Source organism: Fistularia commersonii, chromosome 18 (genome assembly GCF_037954325.1).
Source record: "Fistularia commersonii isolate RoL2024-O1a breed Wild chromosome 18, RoL_Fcom_v1.0, whole genome shotgun sequence".
In the NCBI taxonomy this organism is placed as follows: domain Eukaryota; kingdom Metazoa; phylum Chordata; class Actinopteri; order Syngnathiformes; family Fistulariidae; genus Fistularia; species Fistularia commersonii.
Window position 1 is genome coordinate 10,998,960 of NC_141301.1, and position 27,317 is coordinate 11,026,276.

A 27,317-nucleotide genomic window follows, 5' to 3' on the forward strand; every position below is an offset into this window, starting at 1 on the left:
TAATGTAGTTGAAACCTTTATCTATTTATTCTCCAGGCTACCCCCAAGATGGCGGTGTACTACAACTCCCAGCGTCAACTGCGGTTAGTGACGTAGTGCCCGATCGTGACATATACGTGTCGACAGCCAATCATAAAGAGGCACTCTATTCTCTAAGACATCAGTATAAAACTCACGTTGTACAACGTTGAAGGATCGTTAACAAATATATCCACGTTTTGTCATTAATATCATTTACCATAATAAAGGTAGATAAAAGGAGATAAAACCCAAAGGTGGATTCAATAAATAACTTAAGAGACAGCAAAATCATATTCGACAGTTTATTTAATTTACAAAATAGTTTTCACGTTTGCACATTCTCTCTCAAACACAGACATTAAGAAAACAGGCATTATGTTCTCGTTGTCTTTAAAAAAAAATATTGCACAACTTACAACAGGCAAGACGTTTATATCCAATTTACAGCGCTAGATGCTACATTTCATAAACTTCCTATGTAATACAGCAATATCAATTAATTCATAGAAAACAAAAATGACACATAATGTTGATGAGGAAGGTCAAAATGAGATGTAACAATGGCGTTTGAATCAAAACACTGATTGGTTTAGGATGCAATAAATACAAGTGGTGTTTTGTGTTTATGAATGTACATCCCTGCTTTGGGACTTTCCTTATCTTGTGCCTGTCCAAATAAGGAAATCTAACATGGTGTTAAAAGTTTCCCGTGATGGACGAAATCCAACTGTCAATTCAAAGTAAAAATATCCCTGTTAAGAATCCACTGTATCTGCTAGTGGCTCTATGTCATCTTTGCTGTCTGAGCATTCAGATGGAATGAAGCAACCCGAGTCCCGTGGACAGTCACTGTTTTCTTCCTTTAGGGGTGATTTGCTTTCCACCACATCCTTACTGTCCTCACCTGCATGAAAAAAAAGAAAAACAATTTCAAGTGATTTTAGCTGTTTTTGCAGTCAGAAAAGACTTGGATGTAAACTTCCCATCCCTAATCAGTGCTGGGTAGAAATTGTGACTCAGTCCATTTGGATTTGTCTTGGGGACAAATGAGGGCCCAACTCCTATACACTGCCAAGGTGCACATTAGCAAGGCATCAACCCCTTCACTACTCCCCGGCATCTGTCAGGGGGAACCTTCTCACTTCCTTGATGTTTAAAAATTCTGTTCATGCATGTATGAGTTTTAGACCTGCATCTAACACATATAGGCGGTTGTGGGTCAGTTAGTTAAACAAACTGAAAAAAAGAAAAGCACACGCACATCCACTACCCAGTTAGGGCCAGGTGTCTGATCAAAAAAATTAAGTTTGAAAAAATCCGCACACCCAAAGTGTTCCAAAAAGAAAGATGATTTACTTTACATTTAATATAAAAAACTTTTTCACCATCACTGTTTGTGAATGGGTGAATGCTATCTAATGTAAAGCACTTCGTATATGGAAGCACAATATCATTTGAAGCTATTTAATAATGAGACAGAATTATTGAACAGAATTAATCAGAGTTTCTTTTTGTGAGCTAAATCTGTGCCAAGCTCCATTTCTGAAAGTGAAGTCATTATTATTATTATTTATTTATTTACCTATTTATTTTAATACATCCGTTGCTTGATTTATTTAGTTTGTGCCACCACTGCCTAAAAATTTTACTTACTTTTCAGTGTGAAATAACAATAGGGGGATGATCTTTTAGATGCTGATCCTCTGTGAAATCTATTTTTCATTCTGTCCATAAATAAAACATTTCTAACCATCCGCTGCCCTTTCTTTATCACTGATAAATACTACTAATCCTCACATACAGGTTGTGAATCACTAGCCTAATGAATTCAACTTGATTTAATTACTGGCATGTCATGTGAGTCAATAGGCTTGTCAGGATCAAGCTGCAGCTTCAACCATCTGTTCAACCCCGACAGAAACATCACCATGACCTTTTAATTTGTCACATACACATCTGTCGCACTAAAATGCAATAAAACCTCAAGAGAAAACCTAAACAAGCTGATGTGTTCCATCTTCACACAGGAAGATAGGGTTGTTTTTGACTATGTAGATTCTGGTTGACGACATCAGATTACAGGAACATCTTCTGCCCTCTTAAGCACTTTCTATCTTAGTAACAGGAAATCGCTGATAAGCTTCTCAGTGAATGTATTCCTCTTTGTGCGGCATTGCATTTGCCTGTCTTTTTACATTTCAACTTTATTTAAAAAAAAGAAAACCCCGTTATTTCAAATACATTTTTCTAAAATAATTACATGCTTTTTCTCTGTGATTCAATTAAACATGGACCTTTTTTATTTTCCACAGCAAAGATTTTGTCAAAAAACTAAAAGCATGAAGTATTATTACATCACAGCTGAATTCCATTAGCAGTCTCCTTTTTTTGTATCATGCTTGTTACCTCTATTATACTGTATGTAAGATCACTTAGCAAGACAGCTGGACTCAACAGATGTTCTGTTGTGTTCTCTTTTTTTCGGGGCCGTTTGTCTGTAATTATTAATGGATTATGCATAAAATTCCAGGGAGAAGCATAGAACTAGCGTTTAACAGGGAGATAGGGCACACAAGCGAAATTAACTTTGTGGATTGAAAATAAAGGAAATAATAAAATACCAAATCCAACTTTTGATGAGCTGTGGCTTCCCCATGCCTCTGCATGTCCACAATCCCATTTATAACTTGCTTCAAGTTTTTGAATGCCAAATGACTCAAACTATTGCAAGCCTTATTTACAAATCCAGTAACTAAAGAAGTGTCAATGTCAAGGCGGTAACATTTTCCTTAAAGCTTGTCATTTCTGTGTGTGTGTTTCTGACCTTCTGTGTAACGATACTCTGCAGCAGCAAGAAGCTTGCGTCTGTGCTCCGGGTCTTTGATATTCAGCTCTATCAGGTGTTTCTCTTGCAAGTGCATCAGGTCTTCCACTGTCTGGTAGCCATTTAGCAGCAAGGCAGATGCATATTCCTGAATCAAAATCAAAAATGTCAACAGGTCTTTTGATGGCATGGTTGAATAACCCACACACACACATATCCAATTCAAATGCATTTGAGTTTCAGGCTGCTGAATATGATGATTGGTCCAAGGCCAGTTTGAAGGCTGTCCTCACCTCCAGATTCAGTCGTTCTAGTAATTCCAGCAGAGTTTTGGGTCGAGGTCTCTTGCACAGTTTTTGTTGTCTGATTTTGGGAGCTTCTTCTTCCTCTTTCTCCACCAAGACATCTACATAGATGAACTTGAAATTGCCCACTTTGTTGTTTAGCATGCCCGTCCAGATACCCATGGGAGGTTTATTGATGATGTGGATAATGTCCCCGACCTGAACACAGAAAAATATTCACAATATAAGACCACTGAGCTACCTGTTTTTTTTTTAACCTTACATAAAGACATACTTTTGCTGTTAATTCTGAGAATTATTCGTCATAAGGTGGCATCTCACCTTAAGTTTGAGTGAATCTGTGTCATATGGACTGGGGACAAAGTCTGTGTGGACACAAGCTCTGCCACAGAACTTGCCCTGGTAGGACCCATCTTCCTCCAGCCTCATCGTGTCCCTTGGGCCAGAACCATTAGACTCACTTGTTATGCCACCTGAGCCCACAAAAAATAAGCCATTATTATAAACCTGTAGTCGTATGTGATGCGCTGACAGGCATCCCATATTTCCTAAAATCCCAAATCAACCTGTTCGATTTTTATGTCGAATAGAAGATCACACATTTGTTTGCTGGATATTCTTAAGGTGATCAAAATGAATTTGGGGCATTTATGATGACAGGTGCGAACACGGAGGCCCCCTGTATTAGTGTAGATGAGAATTTTTGCCTGTTTCAAGGGATTCACTCACAGAGCTTTTGGATCAGACGTAAAATTATGACATTAAAAAGTGTTATTTCAGCATATGGAACTGGTTGTGTAAGTACCAAATATATTGTTGAGGGATAGCAATGGAGTGTGTTTGAGAGTGTATATCAGCAAGATACTTATTTCTACTGGTGAAATGTGAAAAAGAAATATAAAAAAATTAATAATATTGCAAAATATGAGAAAAATTAAAGCACTACATTGCATGTAGACTTACTGGATGAGCTCTGGCCACTGTAAAGACTCTCTAAGGAATTACTGTCCTTTGCAGAGTTTTTCTCAGCTGCTGGACATGCTTCTTGCTCAGTCTCCTCCCCCTTAGGTAGAAGAAATGAAGAAAAACAAATTGTTTTAGTCAGAAGATAGCGGAAGTTCATCACAACATTCATCTGTGGTGGCCTGGATCGGAAAGGTTAAATCATGAAACACAGTAAGCCGTTGCAGGTTTTGATGTGAAGGAAACTTTTTTTTTTAAATATTCAAAACATGTCATGGAGGAGGACTTGTTTTTGTGAGCGATGAGTGTGATAAGGATAATAAGCTGTATTGGTCTACAGGCGTGGGTTGCTTGTGATGATGGTTCTGTTTTTTCTTTCTTTTCTTTATCTTCTCTGTTTACTTTCATTTTAATGATGAATCATTTGACATGTGAAAAAAAGGTTAAACTTTTAATAACAGTCAGTATCAGCTTAATAAACTTTCAATAACAGCCTTAAAAAAATTAGTGTCATCCCAATTCTGATTAAGAACTTCTATTTGACTTTTTTCTCAATTTTCTAAATTAATAGAGTGTAATGGCAGCACATCGATTAGCGCTTCCGACTCACAGCAAGAAGATACCTGATTCAATTTTGAACATTTTTTTTGATCATTCAGACTGGTGTTTGTATGGTCTTGCAAGACTTGTTAATAAGAATAAATGGTGTTACGTTTCTACATGTGGCCTTGCAATTGACTAGTGCCTGGTCCAGTGTGGTCCCCCTGCCTTTCACCTATTGACAGCTGGGATAGGCTCCAGCAACACCCTAACTGCAGGATAGGTGGTATAAATGATGAATAAATTAATAGAATACAACTGGTAAACGACATGGGTTTCTTTATGCGTGCGCTCTTGTGTGTTCGTTTGTGTGCGTATACAATATCTGCCACTCACGGTCTCTTCCGAGAAAAGTTTAGTGTGTTTTTTCCCCATTTTTTTGCGCATGGTCAGTGAAATGGCTTTCATCTTCTTCCCAAGTCCAGCTGACTTGTTTTGGTCCAAACTTTCGCATTCCTCCGTGAGCTAAACAGGAGAAAATGACTTTTAGCCATAAAAAAAAACAAAAAAAAAACATTTGCTTCTTCAAATGTCTGATGTCATCCTTTGTGCAGCCCAAACATGAGAATGCAGTGCTGCTGTAAGGGGTACATTCAGAGACTAGATTAGCATATTTTTAATATAATATAGTCATATTTTGGCTCCCCAATCATAAAATACTTTGCCTTTAGGAGATCAAGGTTCTTATCAGATTTTACAATGTAATTACTCATGATTACTAATGGTTTCAAATTTTTCCAATCCATTTGAGGACAAAATTGTGCTGATATTGTATTTGCCAAGACTGGGTATTATAAGAAAATCAAAACACTTCTACAAACCATATTTACTCCATTTTCTTCCAGTTTGCTTTGTGGTGAGTGATTCCTGAAACCCTCGAACTTCCCAAAGCTTGTTGAACGCTGTGAAGCACAATTTTACACGTGTAAATGGCAAGGACCTTCAAACACACTGCCTTTTGGATTAAAAATGTATTTCTATGCCCACAGCCTCTGCACATGTTTTTTCTTTGAGGAAAAGGGATTGCCTCTTCAAAGTTACAGAAAATTATGTGAATACACGGTGTGAGTTGATTGCTTGAAAAAACGTCATTGCCTAATATTGCTAAAAAGATAATTGCAGATGTGGTTACGCAACACTTCTGAGGCACGACACAGTCATCCGGTCATGGCAGTTTCTCTCTGTCATTCTCCTTTCCCCCAATTTTTCATAAAACTAAAAGTCATTGTAATCCCGTCCCTCCTCTACCGTCTACACCACGAAGCACCAAAATAATTATATAAATGAATAATCCCTGGAAATCCTGGGTTAAATATGAGCATCATGCTCTCGGATAGTTCTCCGTGGAGAGATTTAATACATCAGGAAAACATTTGATTGCACTTTCAATAAATACAACCGTTTTTCTTCCACCTTGATTTTAGACTTTATATTGTGCATCTCTTTTTCATTGCAATTCGGTCACAGGAAAATAATATTAAAAAATAAGTCATAGCATTGGAGGTGAAATGAAAAACATGAATGAGTTTGTATTCTATCTGGCTTTTACAAAATAATTGCAAACCGCACCAATATGCTAATGTCTCGTCTCATCTTTCTTGCGGTTGTGCTTAAGCATCTGCATCTACAAAGCTCCTCTATTTGGATTTCAAGTTGACATTTTTCAACCTACCTTTGGTTTGTTGCTCTTTGTCTTGTCAGAGACATTGGAAGCTGCCCTCTGTAACATTTCCTGTAGTTTGTTTAAAGAAAATTATTGTAGCTCACTTGTTTGTTCTTTAAGTTCGTCAATCTTGTCTATCCTGTACTGAAAGGCTGGCGTTCATTAACGCTCTTCTGTCCAACCTGGGGTGACTGACCCACTTCCTTACAAGAGACAGGATGTGAGGCAATTAATATTGTGTCTCTGGTTGCAGAACAGCTTTTTGAAAGGGGAAAATACAACTGCTGAAGGGTGCACTTTGTCGCTCAACTAAAACAGACGACTCCTCAGACTCATTTTAAAGTTGTAAGAAATGGGATTTTTCTCCCATTATGTCAGGTTGAGCTGATCAAAGCGGATTGTGACTCAATTAAATAACCATCAGTCTGACGTAGATCACATTGGGTTGCCTCTTTGTTCGTAAAATGAGTGACGAATAATCTTGGCTTCAATTAATTTTATATTCAAGGAAGATGAATGATGTCAATTCAGAATAGATTTTCCTAAAATGTCCTTTCTGAGGCAGTTGGGTAATCGGATGATGGTAAACGATGACAAACTGTTAATTTCAGTAATTTCATAACTTGGGGTGAATACTTTTGAGGAAGTGTTGATACGCAGAGAGAACAGCTGAAAGTGGCAAATTCAATGTGTCGAAACATCTGTCGGATTATTTTTGGTCCAATGTAGACCTCAGTCTATGATATATTCAAAAGCAAAACACTGGACCTGAGATGTGGTCAAAAGCTACACGTATACATCATGGCTGTAAATTTTTTTTTTTTCTCTTTTGTAATTGCTGAAAATCTGAAAAAACCACCACAGTTCACATTCAAAATAAACCAGACTAAAACTGAAAGACAGAGGTTATAACCCAGTCTACTGTTTTCACAGGATACACCTTTGTTGTGGTGTCATGCCGAGCATTTAGTTTACTACGTGTTTTTAACAGCTCAGTTCCGTTAGAGAGAACACTCTTTTGCTGGCTGTAAACGGCCCACTCTTCTCTACCCATTTTACAATTTTAAAGTATAACCTCTGACTTTTATTTGATAGTGAAGTATTTACCATTTCAAAACTGTAAATGTCTGTATTCAATACTTGTTATCAGGAATATTACATTACTGAAGCATTGCTAACAATGCAAAAGTAGGGTGTCAATATATACACTTATAAACCGTCCAGTGAAATTACATTTTCTTAGATCCAAAGACGCTTTAGATCCATAGGGATCTTGTAATCTTTCTATCGGCTCATCCCCTGTCATTGTAGATAATTTTATCCAAAGTCATGTTAAGCTGGAACCGTTCTGTGTCACCCCGCACATGCTTGCTGCGTATCAAGAGTCTTATGCTAGGAGAAATGTCAATCACACACAAAGGCGCTGACCTCAAAGGTCAATCTTCGCCATTATGAGGTTTTAGCCTAAACAGATCACTGATGTTGTTGTGTTGCAATGCAACTGACTAATAGAATTGAAGGGGGGGTTCTGACTTCTTGATCTCAGATAATGGTCGCCAGGTGGGACGCAGCTCTTAAAGCAGTCGTCCTTGGAACCAAACATTCCCTGTTTGATACCCATGCTCCTCCCAACTGCTCATGGTTCATCCATGATGGGTTAAATGCAGAGAGAATTTATTTGAAGTATTATGAAATAAATGAAATGAGAAAAGAAATGCATCCCTGAAGTATCTTTGGATTTAGAAGGCTAAACTGAAGAATACCAAAATTATTTTGTTCTGTAGACAATTTCCACATCACTTAGCATCTCATAATTCAAAAGACAACATCTGATCTTGAGACTTTTTGCCTATGAATGACTGCAAACAGTGACTGGGAGGTGGTTAGGTTACAACAGTTTGAAGACCATTCCCTATATGGTGGCTTCCATATACGTGTTATTTTTATGAACGTCCCTCGGCAACTGTTACATGTTATTGTTTTAAATGTTGACACGCACCATGTCTTTTTGTATTGAGTCCTTTTTTTTCGTGGATTAACCCTGCGTTAAAATGTAACGAGGAAATGTCTATACTAAAACATTAGAAAATAATATAAAGTGATGATATATTTCTCATAGCCAACAAATTGAACCAAGTGTGACCCAATTTAAAACTCATTGTGGCAACTGGACTTTGTTTTTTTTCTGGAAACACTTGACCACTCATCTGAGGGGCTTCTCCAAATCCCCCTCAGAGAACCAATGAGGCAAAATCCAAATTTTAGGTCAACTACCATGACCTGGATGACCAAGAATCTTCCCGCTCTATTAACCACCATTTAAGTTGTAATGAAGCTGATAGTACCGTTAGTCTACATTATGTTGGGGAATATATGTATATAATTAAGTCCAATTTATAGTTCAGATTTGCTATGATCCCTATTCTAACTATATGAAAGTCTATGGACTGGTAGACACAGATTCATCTGTTAAAACTTACGTTGTGTTCTGACAGCTCAGTGTCCGTGACGGACCGTGCCACCTTTGGGGGTATCTGGGCTTTACAGTTCCGTATTGAGATATTGTCTGGAGATTTTGATTCCTGCTGTCTTCCTTCCCACTCCTGCATTTGTAGCTGGGTGAAGTCATGTGAGTACATGCGATACTCTGTGAGTGGTCTGCGGCAGGTGTGCTGGTTGGTCCCCCAGGCAGGGCTGCTCTCACCAGGGTTGCTCCAGCGCTGGCTATGAGTGGGTGTTGCTCCGCCAGGGAGGCTGACCTTGTTTGCGTGGAACCCTGGAGTGGTATTCTCCTGAGTGGGGAGGGTGGAGGACTTGCCAAGGTAGGGCCTCCTGTCTGATGTGTACGGTATGTCAAGATAGTGTGGTACCATGGGGAGACTCACGTCCGCTGGTGGTGAGTGCGCTAAGACATAAAACAGAATGAAGTAAGTCTGGAACAATGTAAAAATAGAAATTTTACTGCACATGTTCCTTGCTCTCACTGCAGATCACAGCATCATCTGCAAATATTGTAGTCCATGCAGATTCCTGTCTTAACACATTTTGTCTAATCTCCTTTTTTTTTTACAGTAATTGTTTTTAATTGTAATTTTGTAATTATTTTGGGTTATGTTTGAATTGCAACAAATTTACTTGATTGATATCAAATTTTGAAATGGAATGCACCAAAATGTGACAAATCATAGAAAAATCAAATTGAAAAAAATTACATTAAAAGAGCAAATCACAAAATCCATAAATGCTAACCTTGTTCCAGAGAGGATGACTCAAAAATAATTTACAGATAGATTAAAAATCTTTGTATGCTTCTGCTGGAAATGTGGATTACGTCTTTAAGAGGCTCTGTCTAGGATCACTTAACAACACAGTGCAAACGTAAAAATGCAATATGGGTTTCCTTTAAAACCCATCTATAGTTCTTTTCCAACCAACTTGCCAACCTAACTACACACCATCAAGCCCCTTTCTGTTTGTATTTCAGACTGTCAGCATTTGCCAATATCATTTCTGTGATAGCAGTGATATGTTTCCTGTGAAGAAAAAGATGTATAAGTTACCCTTCATACACTTGTTAGAGTTAAATCTTAAATGTGAAGCTGCATGTGTCAAGCTCGTCCAAACTGGATGGTAAAAATCAAGTTAAATATCTGATACAGTCGAATTGATGCTATTGCTTAGGCAACACAAACCTCTTTTACGATAACATCTCCAGATAATGGCCACCAACAAAATAAACCAGGTCATGATAAAAAAGCACAGGTTGAAATTTAACTGATAGAACATGGGTTGTTTGCTTACTTCCATCATTCACACCACAGCCTTAAAATCTAATCCCACTGCTTGCAGATTGAGAATCACCATTAATTTACCCTTGGCTGTGGTATCATATTATAATGAAATTACACAGTGCTTGTCTTTAATAATATTTACTGAAGAAAAATCTTAACTAAAAAAAAAATACATTCAAGACTCTTTGTTCCACATCCTGATTACAAAGTCAGGTCAGATGTGTATATATATGATCATGTCTTAACTGCTAACTTTGACCCAAATCAAGTTCTCTGAAATCTATCAGCCACATCTGCCTGTTGCAAAGCTCCTTCTGTTTATCAGGGGCAAGACCCTATAAGAAATTTAAGATATTTGAAGTTGACTACTTTAAGAACACGAGATTTAGTCATGCTTAGTCACAGGGTCAGGGAGGACAGTTTCTGCAATTGAGTAAGGAGGAAGCTATCGAGAGAAGCTATTTCACCTGTTAAGTTCTGATTTTTTCTTGCACTCTCTTTCCCACTCTTGCAAACGGCTCTCTTCCCCATCTTCTGGTTTCTCTTGGCTGCGGGTTTAGTTTCCGACGACTGTCCATTAGTATGGATGCACTAAAAACATAAATAGAAACAATCTTACAACCCTGTCGCTACAGTCCATCCCAAATACATTTTTACAATGTTTCTATTTTGAAATTCCTGGTAATGGAAGATCATGTCACAGGCATTAACATCTTCAGATGTGTAATTTGTCAAGAAAACACAGAGTGACATCCATATTCATATTGATAACTAGACAGAAGTGATGATAACAAAAAGGACAAATCTGATGAGTCGTAAAATTTATAGGTAATTGATTTAAAGTTCCTGTCCATTCAAAGATGTGTTGTGTTAATGGTGGCAGAGCTGCCGTGCAAGGCGTTAATTATACCATCAGGAGTAACTGGGGGTTCAGTGTCAGCTTCAGAGGAGCCGGGAATCGACTCGCCAACCTTACAATTGACCTAAATGTTTCCAAAAACGTCAGACACGGATTATTTTGACTTTCATCCACGCAAAGTTTGTCGTCAGAATTTTTTTTTTTTTTTTTTTTTTAATTCCTCTACTAAAATGGGAGAGAGCAGGATTGATTTGGGTTCTGTAAGAAAATAAATTCTGGGGATATCTCCAAATATAAAATGGGCCATGTAAAATGAAATTACACCGAACTTTCAGGAGCCCAGGCACATGACTCTGCTGCTGAAAGTTCAGTGTGTTGTGACTATCTCATTTGCAAGTGGCAAGCTCTGCTTTGTTTGCTTCCTGTTTTTATGGGTATTAGAGTCAATGGACACTACAGCCAACTGGGCACTTGGCCTCTAAACCCCTCCTCTCTGCCATGTGGCCCGCAGATTATCGACAGCAGCGCCACCCGTTGGACCATCTGCACTGTATTAAACCCCCTTCAGTGTTTGCCTTCAATGGTTGTGCCATTTTGGCCACCAGTGGTTCTGTGCTTGTAACAAGCAGGTAGCACCATAAAATTCCTCAGTTAATGTAAAATAGGTTACCCCATTTGATGAGTCTGCTTTAGCATCGGAAGGGTGAAATGTTATAATCTGTAAGATCTTTGGGGCAGTAATATAAGTTAAAGGAGGATTTTTTTTTTTTTTTTACTGCAAGAGGATCTAAGAAATAACCCTTTTTAGGAATTGCTATTTGGATTTGGCTTCCATCCATCAGAAAAACCAACCTTAAAACCTCAAAAGCGAGGCTTATGGGATGTTTTTTTTTTTTGTTTCAGAATAAAATATTAAATCTTTCTTTTTGCATTGTTGCGGCAAATCTGATTGGAGAGATTATACTTGGACATACCCTGAAGACATATCATTTGTGGGAGCAGTCTGACCTTGCTTGAGGACACTTTCTCCTTTTTTTTGGTCCCGGTATGATTTGATGCTTTGCCCCCTTTGGTTTCCGTCCTGTGTTTATTCCTCTTCATTTCTGGAAACACAAAGGAAACACAAATTCATTACATGCCAATTAATCAGTTATAATTTAGTTGTGCAATTTGTTGTTCTACAGCTGTTCATTCCTTTGGGTGGGTCTGTATATGTCCACATACTAAATAGGTTAGGGAACAGTTTAATTGGTGGATTAGTCCTGCATGCCCGAGGTCCGTCTTCAGACACCCTGCTGTGAGTCCAAATGAACGTTGGCATATAGATCAGCTTAACAGATTTATTTCCTCTTTACCTTCACTGTGATTGTTGGCAAAGTGGACTAAATCTTCTCGGCTCCTGGCAGGCTGCCAGGCTGCAGCATTACGGACGGGGTTATCTGTGGAGCATGGACAAGTCAGAAATGTTGAGGATTTCATATAAAAAAAAAAATTGGGGTGAACCGAGGTGATTCAAGGCCAGGCTGCCGAGTAGGTCAGCGCCGTATCAAATCCAAATAATGGAATGGACTAAAACTCAAGCCATGTTGCTTATTTTCTGCCAAGAGTCCAAGACAATGCACATGTAGCTCTAAAGGAAATGCCATTTTTCACTGTTTTAGGCACTACACTCAACTACAGCAATACGTAAGAAACCTAAATAGTCATGAACATACTGGATCACTTGTAAAAATCAAATCTTAGTGAACATTCATGGCTTTTCATTTTAAACCATTCATTCATTTATTTATTTATTGTCTGCTGGAGCCTATCCCAGAAGTCATTTGACGAGAGGCAGGCTTCACCCTAGACCCATCATCAGTCGGTCATAGGACATAATACAGAGACGTACAACCATTCACTCCCTCATTCACATGCTTTGCCAATTTAGGCTCTCCAATGAATTCACTGCAAGTTTCTGGACTATGGAGCCGACTCAGACACAGGGAGAATATGGAGACTCCACACAAAAAACCTCCCTTTCGGAATCCAGCTTGCTGTGAGGCAGAGATGCTTACTGCTGTGCTTTTAATCATGCTAAATTAAAAACAAAAAAAAACAGGATATAAACTGAGTAGGGACATATGTTAATACTCACTCAAAGCTTCGTCATCCGATGCAGATTTTGGTACGTGTGTTCTGAAAGTGAAACCAAAATTTCCAAATGAGCTTTCCCCAAATCACTAGCAGTTTTTTGTAATCGACATGACAAAAAAATGACGTATCGTACATTTCCTTTGTATTCTTCCATTGTTAGAACGAGTTAAGCTTCATTCTGTGTGAAGGCATCCACGATGATGCCCGTGATCTGAAAGACAACCCTGTTTTGGAACCACCTTGTTTAGTTTCAAAGTAAAGTTGGTGCAATAAAGGTGTTGAGGTGGCCGGAGACTAAGTAGGTGGGCAATGAATCCGCTTACACCAAACAAGCGCAAAGCTATAATCTTCCGTCTGCTGGCCCAACACTCTTCAGGGACCGGCTTCTTTTAAAATGGGATAACATAATGAAACACTATACATTGAGGGTTTTTTTCCAGTTGTTTCTAATGGATTGATAATCTCTCCTCTTAAGACATTGTGTTGAATTGAACAAAGAGATAAGACCAAGGAAAGGAGCACTACTTAAGATCCTCTCTGCTCTTCCACAGGAGGGATTTACAGTATTAACCCCCCCAGTGAAAATAAACAGGGAGCCTTTCAAGCCACATTATTACTGTTAGAAACCCCTTTCACTTTCATTCTCAGGGCAGCTCTTTGCACGCACAAGCTGCTGAGTATGTCTATCAGGATTATGGCAATAAAGTACAATTTTGCTTTCCTTTCCAATTTATAGATGATTTTTTTTACAGCAAGATGTGCATGTCTTTCTGTAATGCTTACCTTCTTTTCTTTTTATTAGCATTGGTCCCCTGCACTGAAGCCATTTCCTTAAGACAAAGAGAATAAACTCAGCTGAATTTTACAGTACACACACAAAGCACTTTGCTGTGTCATCTGATTGGATGATTTACCATTGGCAGACGCATATAGAGATCAGTGTAATTTCAATTACATGACAAGGAAAAAAACAACAACATCCCCATAGTCCGATCACAGCAGCTGTCAGCTGGCACTGTTCATTGTTGTGATTTCATAATCAGCTTTATTTTATGGGTACAGTCTGGTAGCTTGTAGGCCACAGTTCCATTGAGAGATGACCCCTCTCTATTTGATCACGTATCACATTTGTACGATGACAGCTAAATGCCCAAGCGTTCACATTCGCAGTTAATATTCCCCTCTCACCAAAGAAATCGATCTTCCAGAGGCTTGCCATTTCGGATCGTCATCCAGCAAGACCGCTGGGCTGCAGGAGCGGCTGCATGATCGACTGCAGGAGCGGCTGGAGGAGCGGCTGGGGACAGGAGGCGGCGGGCCATCGCTGGTGTTCTTCACAGCTTCATAGAGACTGTCCATGGATCCCTCCTGATTGCATGTGGACATGCACAGAGTTGACATTTGAGCCATACAGAGGGAAGCAACTTACTGTGAAACTAATCTGAGTGGTCTCTTTTTTTTTTTTTTTTTTTATAACAATTTTATGAAAATAATTTGGTGGTAAAATGTAAAAACGGCTTGCTTCACTTTGATCGTAATCGTCAAAATAACAAATGGGGGATGTTTTTGAAAGGATCTTAATCCCTCCAATTCAGGTTCACTGAGTTTCATACTTTCATTCGTGGTAATTCATGATTGCCCAAAATCTGTGGAATGAATTAGTCCATGAATGCATCATTGCCCTCCAACTACCTAGGCCCCTTTGAAACTGATTGAACTATGACAATACTGTTGTTGATTGTTACTGTTGTTGTTATTGTGGTATCCACTGTAGTAGGTAGTAGCAGTTGTAATAATAGAAACAACAGTAGTAGTATAAATGAATCAAACCTCTTAAACTACATTGCAAAGTTTTTCATTCTGTGTCATGCAAAGTAGAAAGGCCACTATTCAGATTCACAAAGGTTTTACATATCTCCACATTCAGTATCTTATAACAATACTAGCCTGAAGACTTGTTGATAGAACACTCTGCAGGTTAGAATAAACAACACATTAACCAGATCCGCTTAGGTAATAATGTTTCTCCGTGTGCCAGGCTCGGTAGTAAATAGTAAGGGTTTATCCTGAAGCCCAACACCATTGGAATTCTATTCCGTATGTTAAGATTTAATCAAAAAATATTTATTTTTATCAATCTCAGCATCTAAAGGATTTTCATTCTACACACAGCACCACCTGCCAGCCAAAGTATTATTATATGACAAACTCAGATTCGGTTACCGTTTGTCACTATGTGGTCACTAATCAACAACAGCAGGGATTGTTTGTGAATGGATTTAGTCTTCCCTGTGCACAACCTGCGTAGCGGTATTAAAGTACAAAGTGTACGTAAATCTAGCTCCTCCTGTAATCACATATGGGCATGCTGCAGGATGAGTGCTTGGTCAAATTGCATTCACTCACAGGCATTTTTTTTTTCCAATTTAAGTTAAAAATAATCCTTTACGACCGTAGAACAAACATCTGTTGAGAAAAACATGAAAAATACATTTGGTTTAAAAATTTGAATTTCATGGCAAACAGACACAAAGTAACGATAGCCTGAGGATTTAGTGAGACAGTATAGATATTAATGCCAATGTCCCTCCAAAGCTCTTTTGAATTCGCTCGTCAACCGCCGACGTAGAGCTGGATTGAAATTCCTCAGAACAGATTTCAGCGTGGATTAAAATGTGTTTGGCTCGTTCAGGTTCCTTCGAGGAACATGTAACCAATGTAATTTTTCATCTGCTGGCTCTTGTTTGTACAGCATGCAGGAGAAATGAGGTCCAACTAAGGCTTTTAAATGAAGGTGGAGTGATTTTTTTTTTTTGAGCAACTTCGTGGAGACATAAAGACGCAAGACATAAACCCACTGTCAGTTAAGATCAACTTTCCCTGAACTTGTCAGTCTTCCCACTCCAATCGCTGCACAGCTTGTATTTAATGCAGCAAGACGTAATTCAATAATCCCGATTGTCTAACAAACCAGGCAGAGAATATCTTATTACATGTTCCTTTGGCAGCATGTATCATGACAGATACAATGGCAAATGAGTGGCCATATGTGTACAGTGTGCATGTGTCTGTGCACACCTGGTAGTACTGACTGCTGACCTCCTGAGAAAGCATTTATGTATGTTCATATATATATTTGAAATTTTGTAGTAGTAAGATATAGGGTCTAAGATAAAGAGTCTTAACATTTTAACAGCTCTTAATGTCCAAGTCTCAAGGTCAACAAGGATCCTGGAGCCTATTTAGAGGCTGACACACTTTTGTACCATCCTTGTCGCGTGCATACTTCAGTTAATGCAGCCACCGTGTTTTACGTCAGCTTAAGGTGTTTTGTAGTTCCTCTCTGAGATCCTTGCACAAAAGTCCGCCACACAGAAAATACAAGATGCGTCTCTTACCAGTGAGAAGCAGAAAAGGTTCATGTCGGATGAGAGTCTCTTCTTTTCCTCTTGCAACCTGATGGAAGTGAAACAGTTGAGTGGCGGCAAGAGACAGAGACACAACAGCTCAGTGAGTCCACGCTAGGTCGCCTGCTGTCTACTCAGATTAATACCACAGTGAAATCCCTCCACTAATCCAATAGATAGACCACCATTACTCGTCCAGCTAAAGCAGCAGAGCTCACTCCTCACAACAAGCCCACTATGGGAGGACCAGCCGCCTGAGTTGCTTATTTAAACCTTTTTTTGTTTTGTTTTTGTTGTGACGTTGGAACCCAAAACCATACTATTTCAATCAAAGTTTAGTGATGGTATTCAAGAAAAACACATACTGACATTGTTAGGAATTATTAAGTGAATATGTATTTATTTATTTGTAGGAATAATCAAACACATTTAAAGAAAATTGTTGTTGTGGTTTTGTTTTTATTAATTCATATCAATGAAACTTCTGGTCTGCGAAAGGTCAGTCAAACAATAACAGAATATTGATGTTGGCCAATACGCTAGCTGTTTTCATCACAATGCAATTTGCCAAATTACTGCCATACGGTGCACGGTTCATTATCTTGCATGCATGAGGCTGGGAGAATTAGTTAGATGTATTTAAATAATTAAACTGTCATAGCAGCCGCTAACAAATACGTCCAAATACGTCTCCAAACAAAGACAACATATCACAGCTTTATATTTCGTCGGATTAAGTGATGAGGTGATTGGGGAAAAAAAGATAAAGGTCATTTTTAATCCAACATTTTTTAGCAAAATGTAATATTTATACCTGTATTGTCAGTTTATTGTGTATATCTATCAAATGTATTCCAAATAATATCAATAAAACCTTACAAACAAAAACAACTGAAGAAACTTCATGCCCTAAATGATGTGGAGTTAATACTGCAATAACTTTTCTAATTACCTCTACTAAATGATAGAAGGTTGCTTTAGACTTTTATTATTGTTCTTCTTGTATCTTGTAGTCATTTGATCAGTCTGTTGGAGACCGAAAGAGAGAATAAACAACTCCATACATCCAACGTAAAGATTTCCCTCCAGCTGGTCATTAACCCACCAGTGGTCCACATTAGATGTGTGACCCAGACTAACAGGAGAATGAAAAAACAGCTGGAGAGATTAACACTTATGACCCAATCTGATCTGACATATGGCAATATAAATTGTCAAGTTATTTTCAATCTATCAGTTAGTTCAAAGGGAAAAATTGAACACATGCAGAGCACCTGCTGTATTGATAATTTCTGAAAGGTGATGTTTGAATGATGAATAACTTTAATGCCTTCTCTCATTTTAAATAACAAGTCTCAGGGTCAACAGTCCAGAGCAATAGAGAGTGTGGAAAAGAGATAAAGAAACAAGTTCAAGCAGGTTGGAATGGGTGGAGAAAAGTGTCAGGGGTACTATGATAGAAGACTATCAGCCAGAATGAAAGGAAGGGTATACAAGACAGTGGTGAGACCATTGATGCTGTATGGCCTAGAAACAGTTATAATTACGAATAGACACGAGGCAGAGCTGGAGGTTGCAGAGATGAAGATGCTGAGGTTAGGGTTGGGGTCACTGATGATGAGGATGGATAGGATCTATAATCACTCTGGAATCAGAGGAACAGCACATGTTAAATGTTTTGGAGAGAAGGTCAGAGAAGCCAGACTGTGATGGCTGGGTCATGTACAGAGGAGGGATAGTGAATATATTGGTAGACGGTTGCTGGAATTTGAGCTGTCAGGCAAGAGGTCTCAAGGAAGACCAAAGAGAAGATTTATGGACGTAGTGAGAGAGGATATGAAGGTAGTTGGTGTGAGAGAGGAGGATACAGAGAATAGGGTTAGATGGAGAAAGTTGATTCGCTGTGGCGACCCCTGAAGGGAAAAGCCAAAAGAAGAAGAAGAGGAAGAAGAAGAAGTTATATGAACCACATTTCCAATATACTGTTTTTATACGTTTTTGTTTTTTTTTTGTCAACAACTGTATGCGTGTTACTAGTTTCTTGTGCCGAAAGGAAAATAAGAAGTAATAATGAGCGTCCAGACTTTTGGGTGCTGTTGTCCCTGTGCTAAGGCGTGGCCACTCAGTCAGCTGAGTGAATGCTGCATGCCCAGTTCCAGTGTCACACTAACCACCCTGAAATGCAATTGAACTTTTGTATCTGTGATTTAAACATTGACTGAATGATAAATATTAGATTTATTACAGCAGCAAATAGTAGCAGCTAATCTTGTGGCTAATTTTAAAATGTCTGTTAACAAGCATGAGATTGAAGTGTTCTTACACAAATTTAGACTCAAATCCATCATTGGTCCCATCATTGGCATGATGTAATTTTGGATTTTAAAATTTCACAATACAGTTTAACTATGGCCTTTTTTCATGAATAATACTCACACCAACTCAGCGGACTAAAGCCGTACAGAGATGAGCCGAAAGTCAATTAACCTTTCTGTTGAATATTACAATGATGGTGCACAATCAGATGTATAGGGTTCAATGTTGAATATCATGTCACTAAACCATTACCCTGTATGCATTTTACTTTAGGTATTAATAATTGTCAATTCAAATTAAGTAAAAAGGTTATTTTTGAAAGCTAGTTTTTTAGTTCCATGTTTACATGCTCCTACTTGTAGTCTGTTCCTTTTACAAGTGTTGGTAATACATCCAATTTTTTTTTACATTCACCATTATGCATATATGCATATTTTGTCCTTATATTCTCGTGGGGAAAGCTTGACCTGGACTGAAGCCAAGATGAAGTGACTATGAAATTATTTCTTTGAAACTAATTTTATAAGGACGGAAAGTGGAAATGGAAACACAGTTCTGTATAACAATACACATGAAAGAAAAAAAATTGCAATATATATTAGCAAATAGGACATTCAATGTTGTCTGTTGTGTTTGCAGAATAATTTTTAACATGGGCTGGGTTTTTCCTTTTAACCAAAAATATTATGATTACATGTCAGTAAGTTGTCATGCGACCTTGAATTTCAAGGTCACAAAGCTCTATGATATGGATGTAAGGGGAGTTTTCTCTCACTTTATTTGCGTTTTGATTTAATCCATGTCAGTTCAAGCAAAGATTTCAGACTCAACACCAAAAATATAATTTGCCATAATTAATTCAAAAGTTGGAAATCTTTGGTTGAGCAACTGTGATAGATGAAGAAATCAATTGTTACCACAGCATTTTCTCCTCTTAGTGAGTTTGACAAGTTCAGTAGCAGCATTGAGTGACCCACATAACAGTGCAACATTGCAGTGACCGACTAAGTGACATCAGGAAGGGATTAAGTGTGTGTGTGTTTGTGTGTGTGTTTGTGTGCATGTGCATGCGTGCGTGCATGTTTCATTAGAGGAAGAAGTCACCGAGAATATCACTGTGCTGGACTGTCAGCTGTTAAATAATGACTTAACAATTGCATACATTTATCTCAAATTACAAGTCTTTTTAAAATGCATTTCTTTAATGCCATGTATATTTGTGATTCATTATTTCTTGAAATTACAAGGTAAAAGGGATGATAGTGTGCAGCACGTTGGCAGCAGATTGTGAAAATCTGACAGAAAATGCTGAAATGCTGATACTTAGGTGGTTTGGAGCCACACAGACCCTACCCAGTGATATGACGGTGCTGGATATAATACGTCAGGCAAAGAAGGGGAGGACCAGAGCAGCAACCCAGAAGGAGTGGTCTTGCCTCTCAACGGGAGGCAAGCGGAACATGACAGCTGGCCCTGTTTCCCAAAAACAATTACTGCAACCTCAACATCATCCAGTGGTCTGCCCTTACCAAATCAGTTATCATGACTGAACTGACTGTCCCATGTGAGAACTTTGTGGCTTTTAGAGGGGGGGGGGGAGAAGTGTACAGATTTGGCAAATGTACGCTCATAAAGTGAGCGGTGGGCTTTCCCCCAGCAATGGGTAACTGCCTGCAGATGCTGAAGTCGGGCATCCACCCGGGCAGCTGCTGAAGTCCCTTGGCTTTGAGCAGAAAGGGAATCACAAAACAGAAGGACAGAGTTTCTGGCTGTGGTTCTGCAAAAAGGACAAAAGTGGGTGGGGGGATAAGCATTTATCCCAGGACCAGCTGCTGTGTGTGGCTTGTGCTCTATTACGCAGAGAAGATCTGGAGTTAAAGGAGTGAAACATCCCTGAAGATGAGTGGCTCCCTGCAATTGGCCAAATGGCACTACCAGAGAGGCTTCAAGCAAGAAGCCTGAAAAACTAAAAGATGTTCCAGCTGCTGAAGTAATTCAAGTATGAACAGGCCGCTGCATAGCCTTCTTTTGCATTTTATAGATGTCATTTATAACCCTTTATTTGTTCTGTATAATAATAATAACAATAACAATAATAATAATAATAATAATAATAATAATAATAATAATAATAATAACAATAATAATAATAATAATAATCCATGGTGATAATCCATAATAATAATTATAAAAATGTCCCAAAATTTACCAAGCCATTATACTGCCCGTTAGTAGTTTTGGTTGACGGACATTTGTATTGATATAGTTTATACACATCAAATCAACTACAATACATTTCCCTTTCCACTCTACAAGGGTGGTAACTGTTTAAAATTAAGGCGTAAAACGTACAGCTAATTGTCAATCACCACGCTGCTGGGATCCTTTTTTATGCAGTTGAATTAACTGATTGTATTGATTTCAGGAAATTGCATGTTTTCCAAAAGGACAGCACTGATTTGTTTAACTAGAACTTCAAGTTATCAGTGGTTAGCACCCACACCTCACAGCGAGGAGGTTCATGGTTTGATTCCGACAGGTGGCCTCCCTTTGTGGTGTTTGCATGTTTTCCCTTTGTCTGCATGGATTTCATCCAGGTATTACACTTTCCTCCCAGAGTCCAAAATCACACAGGAGATCTTAAATTGCCCAAACGTGTGAATGACAGTGAATTGTTGTTCATCTCCATGTTCGGCCATGTGATCGACTGCCGACGTTCCCGGGGTGAACGCTGCCTCTCACCAATGGCAGCCGGGAAAGGCTCCAGCTTGACCTGCAACTGGCAGTGACGTGCGCCGAGGTTCATGGCTGGTGAGGCATACCTACCATGAGGCAGGAAAACTACGTGCCTCACTTAGGGGCTCTCGGCAGACGTTTTATGATCGATCGGCACAAGAAACTATTAACACATACAGTTGTTGACAAAAAAAAAACAGTATAAAAAAACAGTATATTGGAAATGTAGTTCATATAGCAAAAGTGTTTAAACATTTTTAAGCGATTTACAGAGAGACAGCAATAAGGTCTTAGTGCAGAGCATGCCAATCTATGTTGAGGCTCAGCAGTCCATTGCCTCACCGCACGTCTCTTCATAGTATTTGAACAGTAAATGTGTCAATCCTACGATTTTGAATAAAAAAACAAACTAAAATCGGGGAAGTTAAGTGAAAAATACCTTTGCAGTACAAGTCACTGATAAATATAACCTTTTTTTTTTTTCTTTCCAAGATTGGCAACGGAGGCACGGCCTCTCCTGCCTCCCCTGACTGCATGTCACTGGACTGCGGGATAAGCAGTGAAGATAATGATTGAAGGAATGACTCTCAGGAGGTTTGTTTTCTTATTTAGTGATCTCAGATACCAGACATTAGAGTCTCTGGTCGCTGCAGAACCAGGTAGATTTTGATGGTATTCCAACAAGAATAATGTTGTTTCCTGTACCGGGATGGTTTGGTTTTATGGGCAGCATGGTGAGACAGTGGTTCACGCTTCTGCCTCACAGATCAGAAGACCCTGGTTCAATTCCTATGGGAGGGCCTCTCTATGTGGAGTCTGCCTGTTTTCTCTGTGTCTGCAAGGGTTTCTCCGGTGTCCTCCCACAGGAAAAATTGCCACAATGTGTAACGAGAGAGAAGTGTACGCTGGCTCTCACCCAAAAGGCAGTTATGGGCCTAATGAAGTATGGGTAGGGGGGGGTGACATCTGTTGGAGAAGGGTGCAAAGTGCAAGTCACATGTTTGTCGGCAATATTATTTCAAAGTTTTTTGTTGAGAGAAAAATGATGACATGACAAATGAACTTGTTATACAAACTTTCATTCAGGTTTCATACAGCTCTTATGTTCATATCAAATTTTGTGTTTGCAAGACGGATATGTTTAATGGTCTGGTGATGTGTGCATTCTAAACCTACGCAGTGTCATCTAACTCTAAATACAATTCGGAAGAACTGCGCATATATGTACACCCCAATTGCCCCTGAAGGATGAATAAAGTTTATTCTGATTCTGATTATGACATCCATCCTACTCTTTTTCCTGTCTCTTTTTGCATTCTTTCTGTTCATACCCCACCTCTTTCACCTACATACTGATGCATACATATGAAAGCACTAAAATGCACACACTAACCTAGATGAGGCCCATGGAACAAAACTGAAGGATGGCCTTGTCCATAAAACCAACGTCAAAGAAAACATTATCCCTGAAGTCTGCAAACAAAGAGACGACAACTCCACACACTGGCTGCGGAGGAAACCCCACCAAGATTCAAATCTGTGGTTTGGGGTGCTGGTTTCCTCCAGGTAATTGTCAATATTGCCATTTTGAGGAATGGGGATGAGGAACCGCTGAAAGTCACGTGGCAACCTCAGTGCCACGATCGCTCCTCACAATTCTGGGGTTCGTTGTACGATTAATAATAACCTCCGATCAGCTTCGGGTCACTGTTCACGGTGTGCGTAGTGAACCAGATTATTTTTCTTGAGAATCTGTCCGTGCTTCAGTTCAGTTTTTTGAGCCCAGGTGCAAAATGAAGTTGGGCGCTTTGGAGAGGTACCTCCATTGTCTTATGCGCAATTTCACGTAAACCCAGAGAAGATGCAGAATTTGAGAGTGAAAGCCTGGTTAAAAAAAGTGTGGTTTCTTATTGATAATACAGATTAAAAGTTGCAACTCGTGAGTATTTTATTGGGGTTATATTTTTTTAGAGTAACTGAGTTACTTCAGTACAAACTAAATCACTACTCTGGGCAAGTCCAGTGTTCAGCCTGTTGTGGATTTCTACCAGAATATGTTCATTCTAAAAAATTGAAGGGGAATTACCTGCAAATTAGGAGGCAACAGTTTTTTTGTTTATCTTTTTAAAAAGGTCAAAATATATGTTGAGAGTTTTTTTAATGTACTTGTTTACCTTAACTTATATCTAAAAAAAATTATCTTTTTTTCTTAAGAGGAAGAAAAAAAAAGATTGTTTCATAATGTTTTTCTTACTTTGAACCCCCTAATGCAAAGCTCAGACTGAGCCGTGATCTTATCGATGGACATTGTATACATTCGGCCAGGAGGCCCCGTCAGTAAAGACTGAAAATACGAATTCAGAATTTAAACGACTGTTCAGCCTCTGCTTGGCTCCTCTCAGCCATTTATGCCAAATTACAAGCAGCTGGTCCATTTGGGACAGACTCGGGGACACAAAAACAAGAGATCAAGAGATGAGCATCAACAGGCCGTATTTCTTTTTCACTGTATTTATTATTTTTGCACTGTTTCTCTTGAAATTTAAAGTGAATGCTAATTCAAAACAATCTCAGGCTGTTTTGAAATTTATGAACAACCACAGAACAATTTGCCATGACAACTCCATGTCTGTTTACTTATCAAAGTTAGAATTTTCATATTTACCATTCAGTATATACATTAAAGGTAATTATTAGGTTATATTATTTCCTATCTGGATTGGTACTGGCACATCTTTCCACTGTTTTACCTTTCTTTGTCCCCAAATGTCTATAGATGAATATGGCAAATATTACCAAGCTGTTTCTATAGCAAAACAATGCTACTACTTCTTCAGAGAAACCGACACCTTTATTATCTTAACAGTTTCTTTTCATGGCTGTTTTGTGAAGACTAAAGTAAGCTAACAATTCATTGATTTGCATTCACACTCAAGTGTATCACCGAATTAATCATCCCTTCATCTCCTTGACCAGAAGTACTTGAGAAGCTTGCATACCGTCATTATGGCTCCTGCAGACAAAGACAAAGTTGAAATCATCAAATCAATACATCTCATCTGTGAAAAGAAAATGCAAGGTAATTGAATCATTTTTGGTCTTTACACTTGATACGTGCACTGGGTAATTTATTAAACGGAGTAACTTTCAGCTGAGTTAGGCTAATTAATTGTATTTAGATGTGTGTTTTTGTGGGTTTTTTTTTTGTTATTTCCTCATCACATTTCTCTTGACTTATCCCTTATGTATGTATGTATGTATGCATGCGATATTATTCTCATACCAACCTGCCCTACCTGATACAGTAATTCAGTTGTTTCGATTATCTGTATCTAACATAGGGGAAGACCTACACACCTTTTCTCCCACGTCAGTGCAATTTTTCTGCAACAAAGATGGGTTCAGTATTCTTCTAACCGAGAATGCTACAGTCCCACGTCTGAATTTGGATGCCGTTCGGATCCCCTTCAGCGAGAGCCAGAATTGCAAACCTCAAAAATTATCTGCTGACACTGTGATCTTTAACTTTACATTTACCGAGTGTGGCACTCAGTCCATGGTAAGTTGATTGTTTTTACAGGCATGTTGGAATTTCTTGATGATGAATGCAGAATTTTTGTCTTGCAGATGGAGGATGGAATTATAACTTACTGGATCAACATTGAAGGGAAACAAAACCCCCAGAAAGCCACAGTATTTCGTGACACTCCTCTCTTGTAAGATGAGGAAAGTGCAACAGTTTCCTCTTTGCTGAAGAGAATAAACTCCGATTTCTATCTTTTTTTTTTATTTTAATCCAGTCTAACTGTGAGCTGCAGCTTCAAGCTGACGCAAGAGACTCAATTGGATGTCAAGGTTAATCGAGAGAATTCTGTGTCCCCGTCAACCCTGCTGAGTGAGGGAGCACTGAGGACTGAAATGAGGTTTGCCAAAGGTATACTTATTTTAATCCAACATGGCCAAGTCTTACTCTGACTGCATTAACACATATTATTCTTCACTGTAATCACTCCAATATTTAACATGGCTGATCCGCTCCCCATACATATTTGAAGGCCTTATCAAAAGCCAATGTATTAGCTGCCTCTGAATACAGAGATCTGATTACTACAGGACTGTCTCAGAAAATTAGAATATTGTGAATATTGTGGATTCATTACAAATCAACTGAAATATTGCAAGCCTTTTAATATTTCAATATTGCTGATTATGGCTTACATCTTAAGAAAACTCAAAAATCCTATCTCAAAATATTACAATATCATGAAAAAGTATTTTTTGTTTTTTTTTAATTGCATTACAGAAAATAAAGAACTTTATCACAATATTCTAATTTTCTGAGACAGTCCTGTATAGTCCATTCTTCTGTACATGGCCTCCAAAATCCCACAAATGAAGGCTTCTTGTCCTCAAATGATTATACTATTAAATATTTTTTTATCTTTTACTTGCAGATTCAAGTTATAAGTCTTACTATTCCTCGCTTGACCTGCCACCAGTACGAGAACTTGGACAGCCTGTGTATGTGGAGGTATTTCTTCTAAAACATGAGAACAAGGACTTGATGTTACGACTGGAAGACTGCTGGGCCACACCAACCACAAACCCATATGATCCACAAAGGTGGAATCTTCTCATTAAAGGGTGAATACAAAATTTCTTGTTTGGCTGCATAAATCATGAATCTGTCTTCAGAGATGATATAGTGAAGCTTGGAGTGTGTCTTTTTGATCTGATATAGATGCCCTGCTCCTGATGATAGCCAGCAGACTGTATTGTTGCCTGTTGTCAAAGATGGAAGGTTGACATACCCTTCTCTTCACAAATGGTTTATGGTCAAGCTGTTCTCATTTGTGAAGACCGCAGAAGCTACAAGCATGGTATGTAACATTGAAGATTATTTCTGTACTGACCGTTTTAATCCTCAACGCAAACTCTGTCGTTTATCAGGTATATTTCCACTGTAAAATTGAGATCTGCAACCAAAAAGACTGCTCACAGTCCTGCATTGAAGGTTTGTTTGACTACACATATTTATCCTTTTATAAAGTCAATCTTGTTATTATCTGATATTATCAATTTGGTATGAAAACAATGAATGATTTTGATTGTCTTTTCATGGTAGGACGGCGTATGTCTAGAAGAATGCCACCAAATCCAGATGTGACACTTCATCATGGCATTGTCTCTGGTGGACCTGTTGTATATCTACTGAAAACATAGATCCTATTCTACATAATAATTGAAAGGTTAAGCGAATCAGTTCTAATGGGGATCATTATTTAATTGGCCAAGGTATTCACTCAACCATTTTTCTGACAACTGATTTTTGTTTTCTAATTCAGTAAACTACACAGAGAAGAGACAAAGAAGTACTGGCTTACCCATAACACAAATTAGATTTTATTTTATTGCTACTTATTGGATTCAGCTATTTCTACAGTGCTCTTGATGAATATGTGGAATTAAGCTCTATTGGAAGTTATTCATAATACAGAGAATTGGTAAAGGTTTTTTTCTTTTGTTTTTTTAAACTAGTGATGACAGAAAATAAAGCATGTCGTCAAGGGTGGGAAATAAATAAGACAAACAAAATAAATGTTCCAAAAAAATCTCTTTTTGATCGCATCACGTCTCTGAACAGCCACATTTTTTAGTCCATTCCTGGACATACATAGTCGGGGAGGAGCATAAGT

At 38.5% G+C, this 27,317-nt stretch overlaps 2 protein-coding genes across 3 annotated transcripts; one reads left to right on the plus strand and one right to left on the minus strand.

Moving 5' to 3' along the window:
• Window positions 1-309: 309 nt before the first annotated feature.
• samsn1a (SAM domain, SH3 domain and nuclear localisation signals 1a) lies at window positions 310-16,789 on the minus strand. 2 transcript variants are annotated; one of them, XM_086164006.1, is made up of 16 exons: window positions 16,561-16,789; window positions 14,351-14,530; window positions 13,946-13,992; window positions 13,164-13,204; window positions 12,382-12,465; window positions 12,035-12,129; window positions 10,635-10,758; window positions 8,857-9,281; window positions 6,386-6,445; window positions 5,535-5,615; window positions 5,050-5,178; window positions 4,114-4,213; window positions 3,472-3,623; window positions 3,139-3,348; window positions 2,846-2,993; window positions 310-925 (listed from the first exon to the last, which is right to left on the minus strand). In XM_086164006.1, the coding sequence occupies exons 1-16, from the start codon at window positions 16,582-16,584 to the stop codon at window positions 777-779; spliced, it is 2,049 nt and encodes a 682-aa protein (XP_086020132.1). In that variant the 5' UTR covers window positions 16,585-16,789; the 3' UTR covers window positions 310-776. The 2 variants fall into 2 exon arrangements, with proteins under 2 accessions (XP_086020132.1, XP_086020133.1); XM_086164007.1 differs by lacking the exon at window positions 6,386-6,445 and having other exon boundaries at window positions 16,561-16,785.
• A 5,541-nt stretch (window positions 16,790-22,330) lies between these two features.
• LOC147224371 (zona pellucida sperm-binding protein 4-like) lies at window positions 22,331-26,844 on the plus strand. Its single transcript, XM_086164989.1, has 10 exons — window positions 22,331-22,355; window positions 22,464-22,570; window positions 23,188-23,284; window positions 24,963-25,180; window positions 25,249-25,337; window positions 25,422-25,555; window positions 26,076-26,265; window positions 26,363-26,501; window positions 26,572-26,635; window positions 26,747-26,844. The coding sequence occupies exons 1-10, from the start codon at window positions 22,331-22,333 to the stop codon at window positions 26,842-26,844; spliced, it is 1,161 nt and encodes a 386-aa protein (XP_086021115.1).
• The last annotated feature ends 473 nt before the right edge of the window (window positions 26,845-27,317 follow it).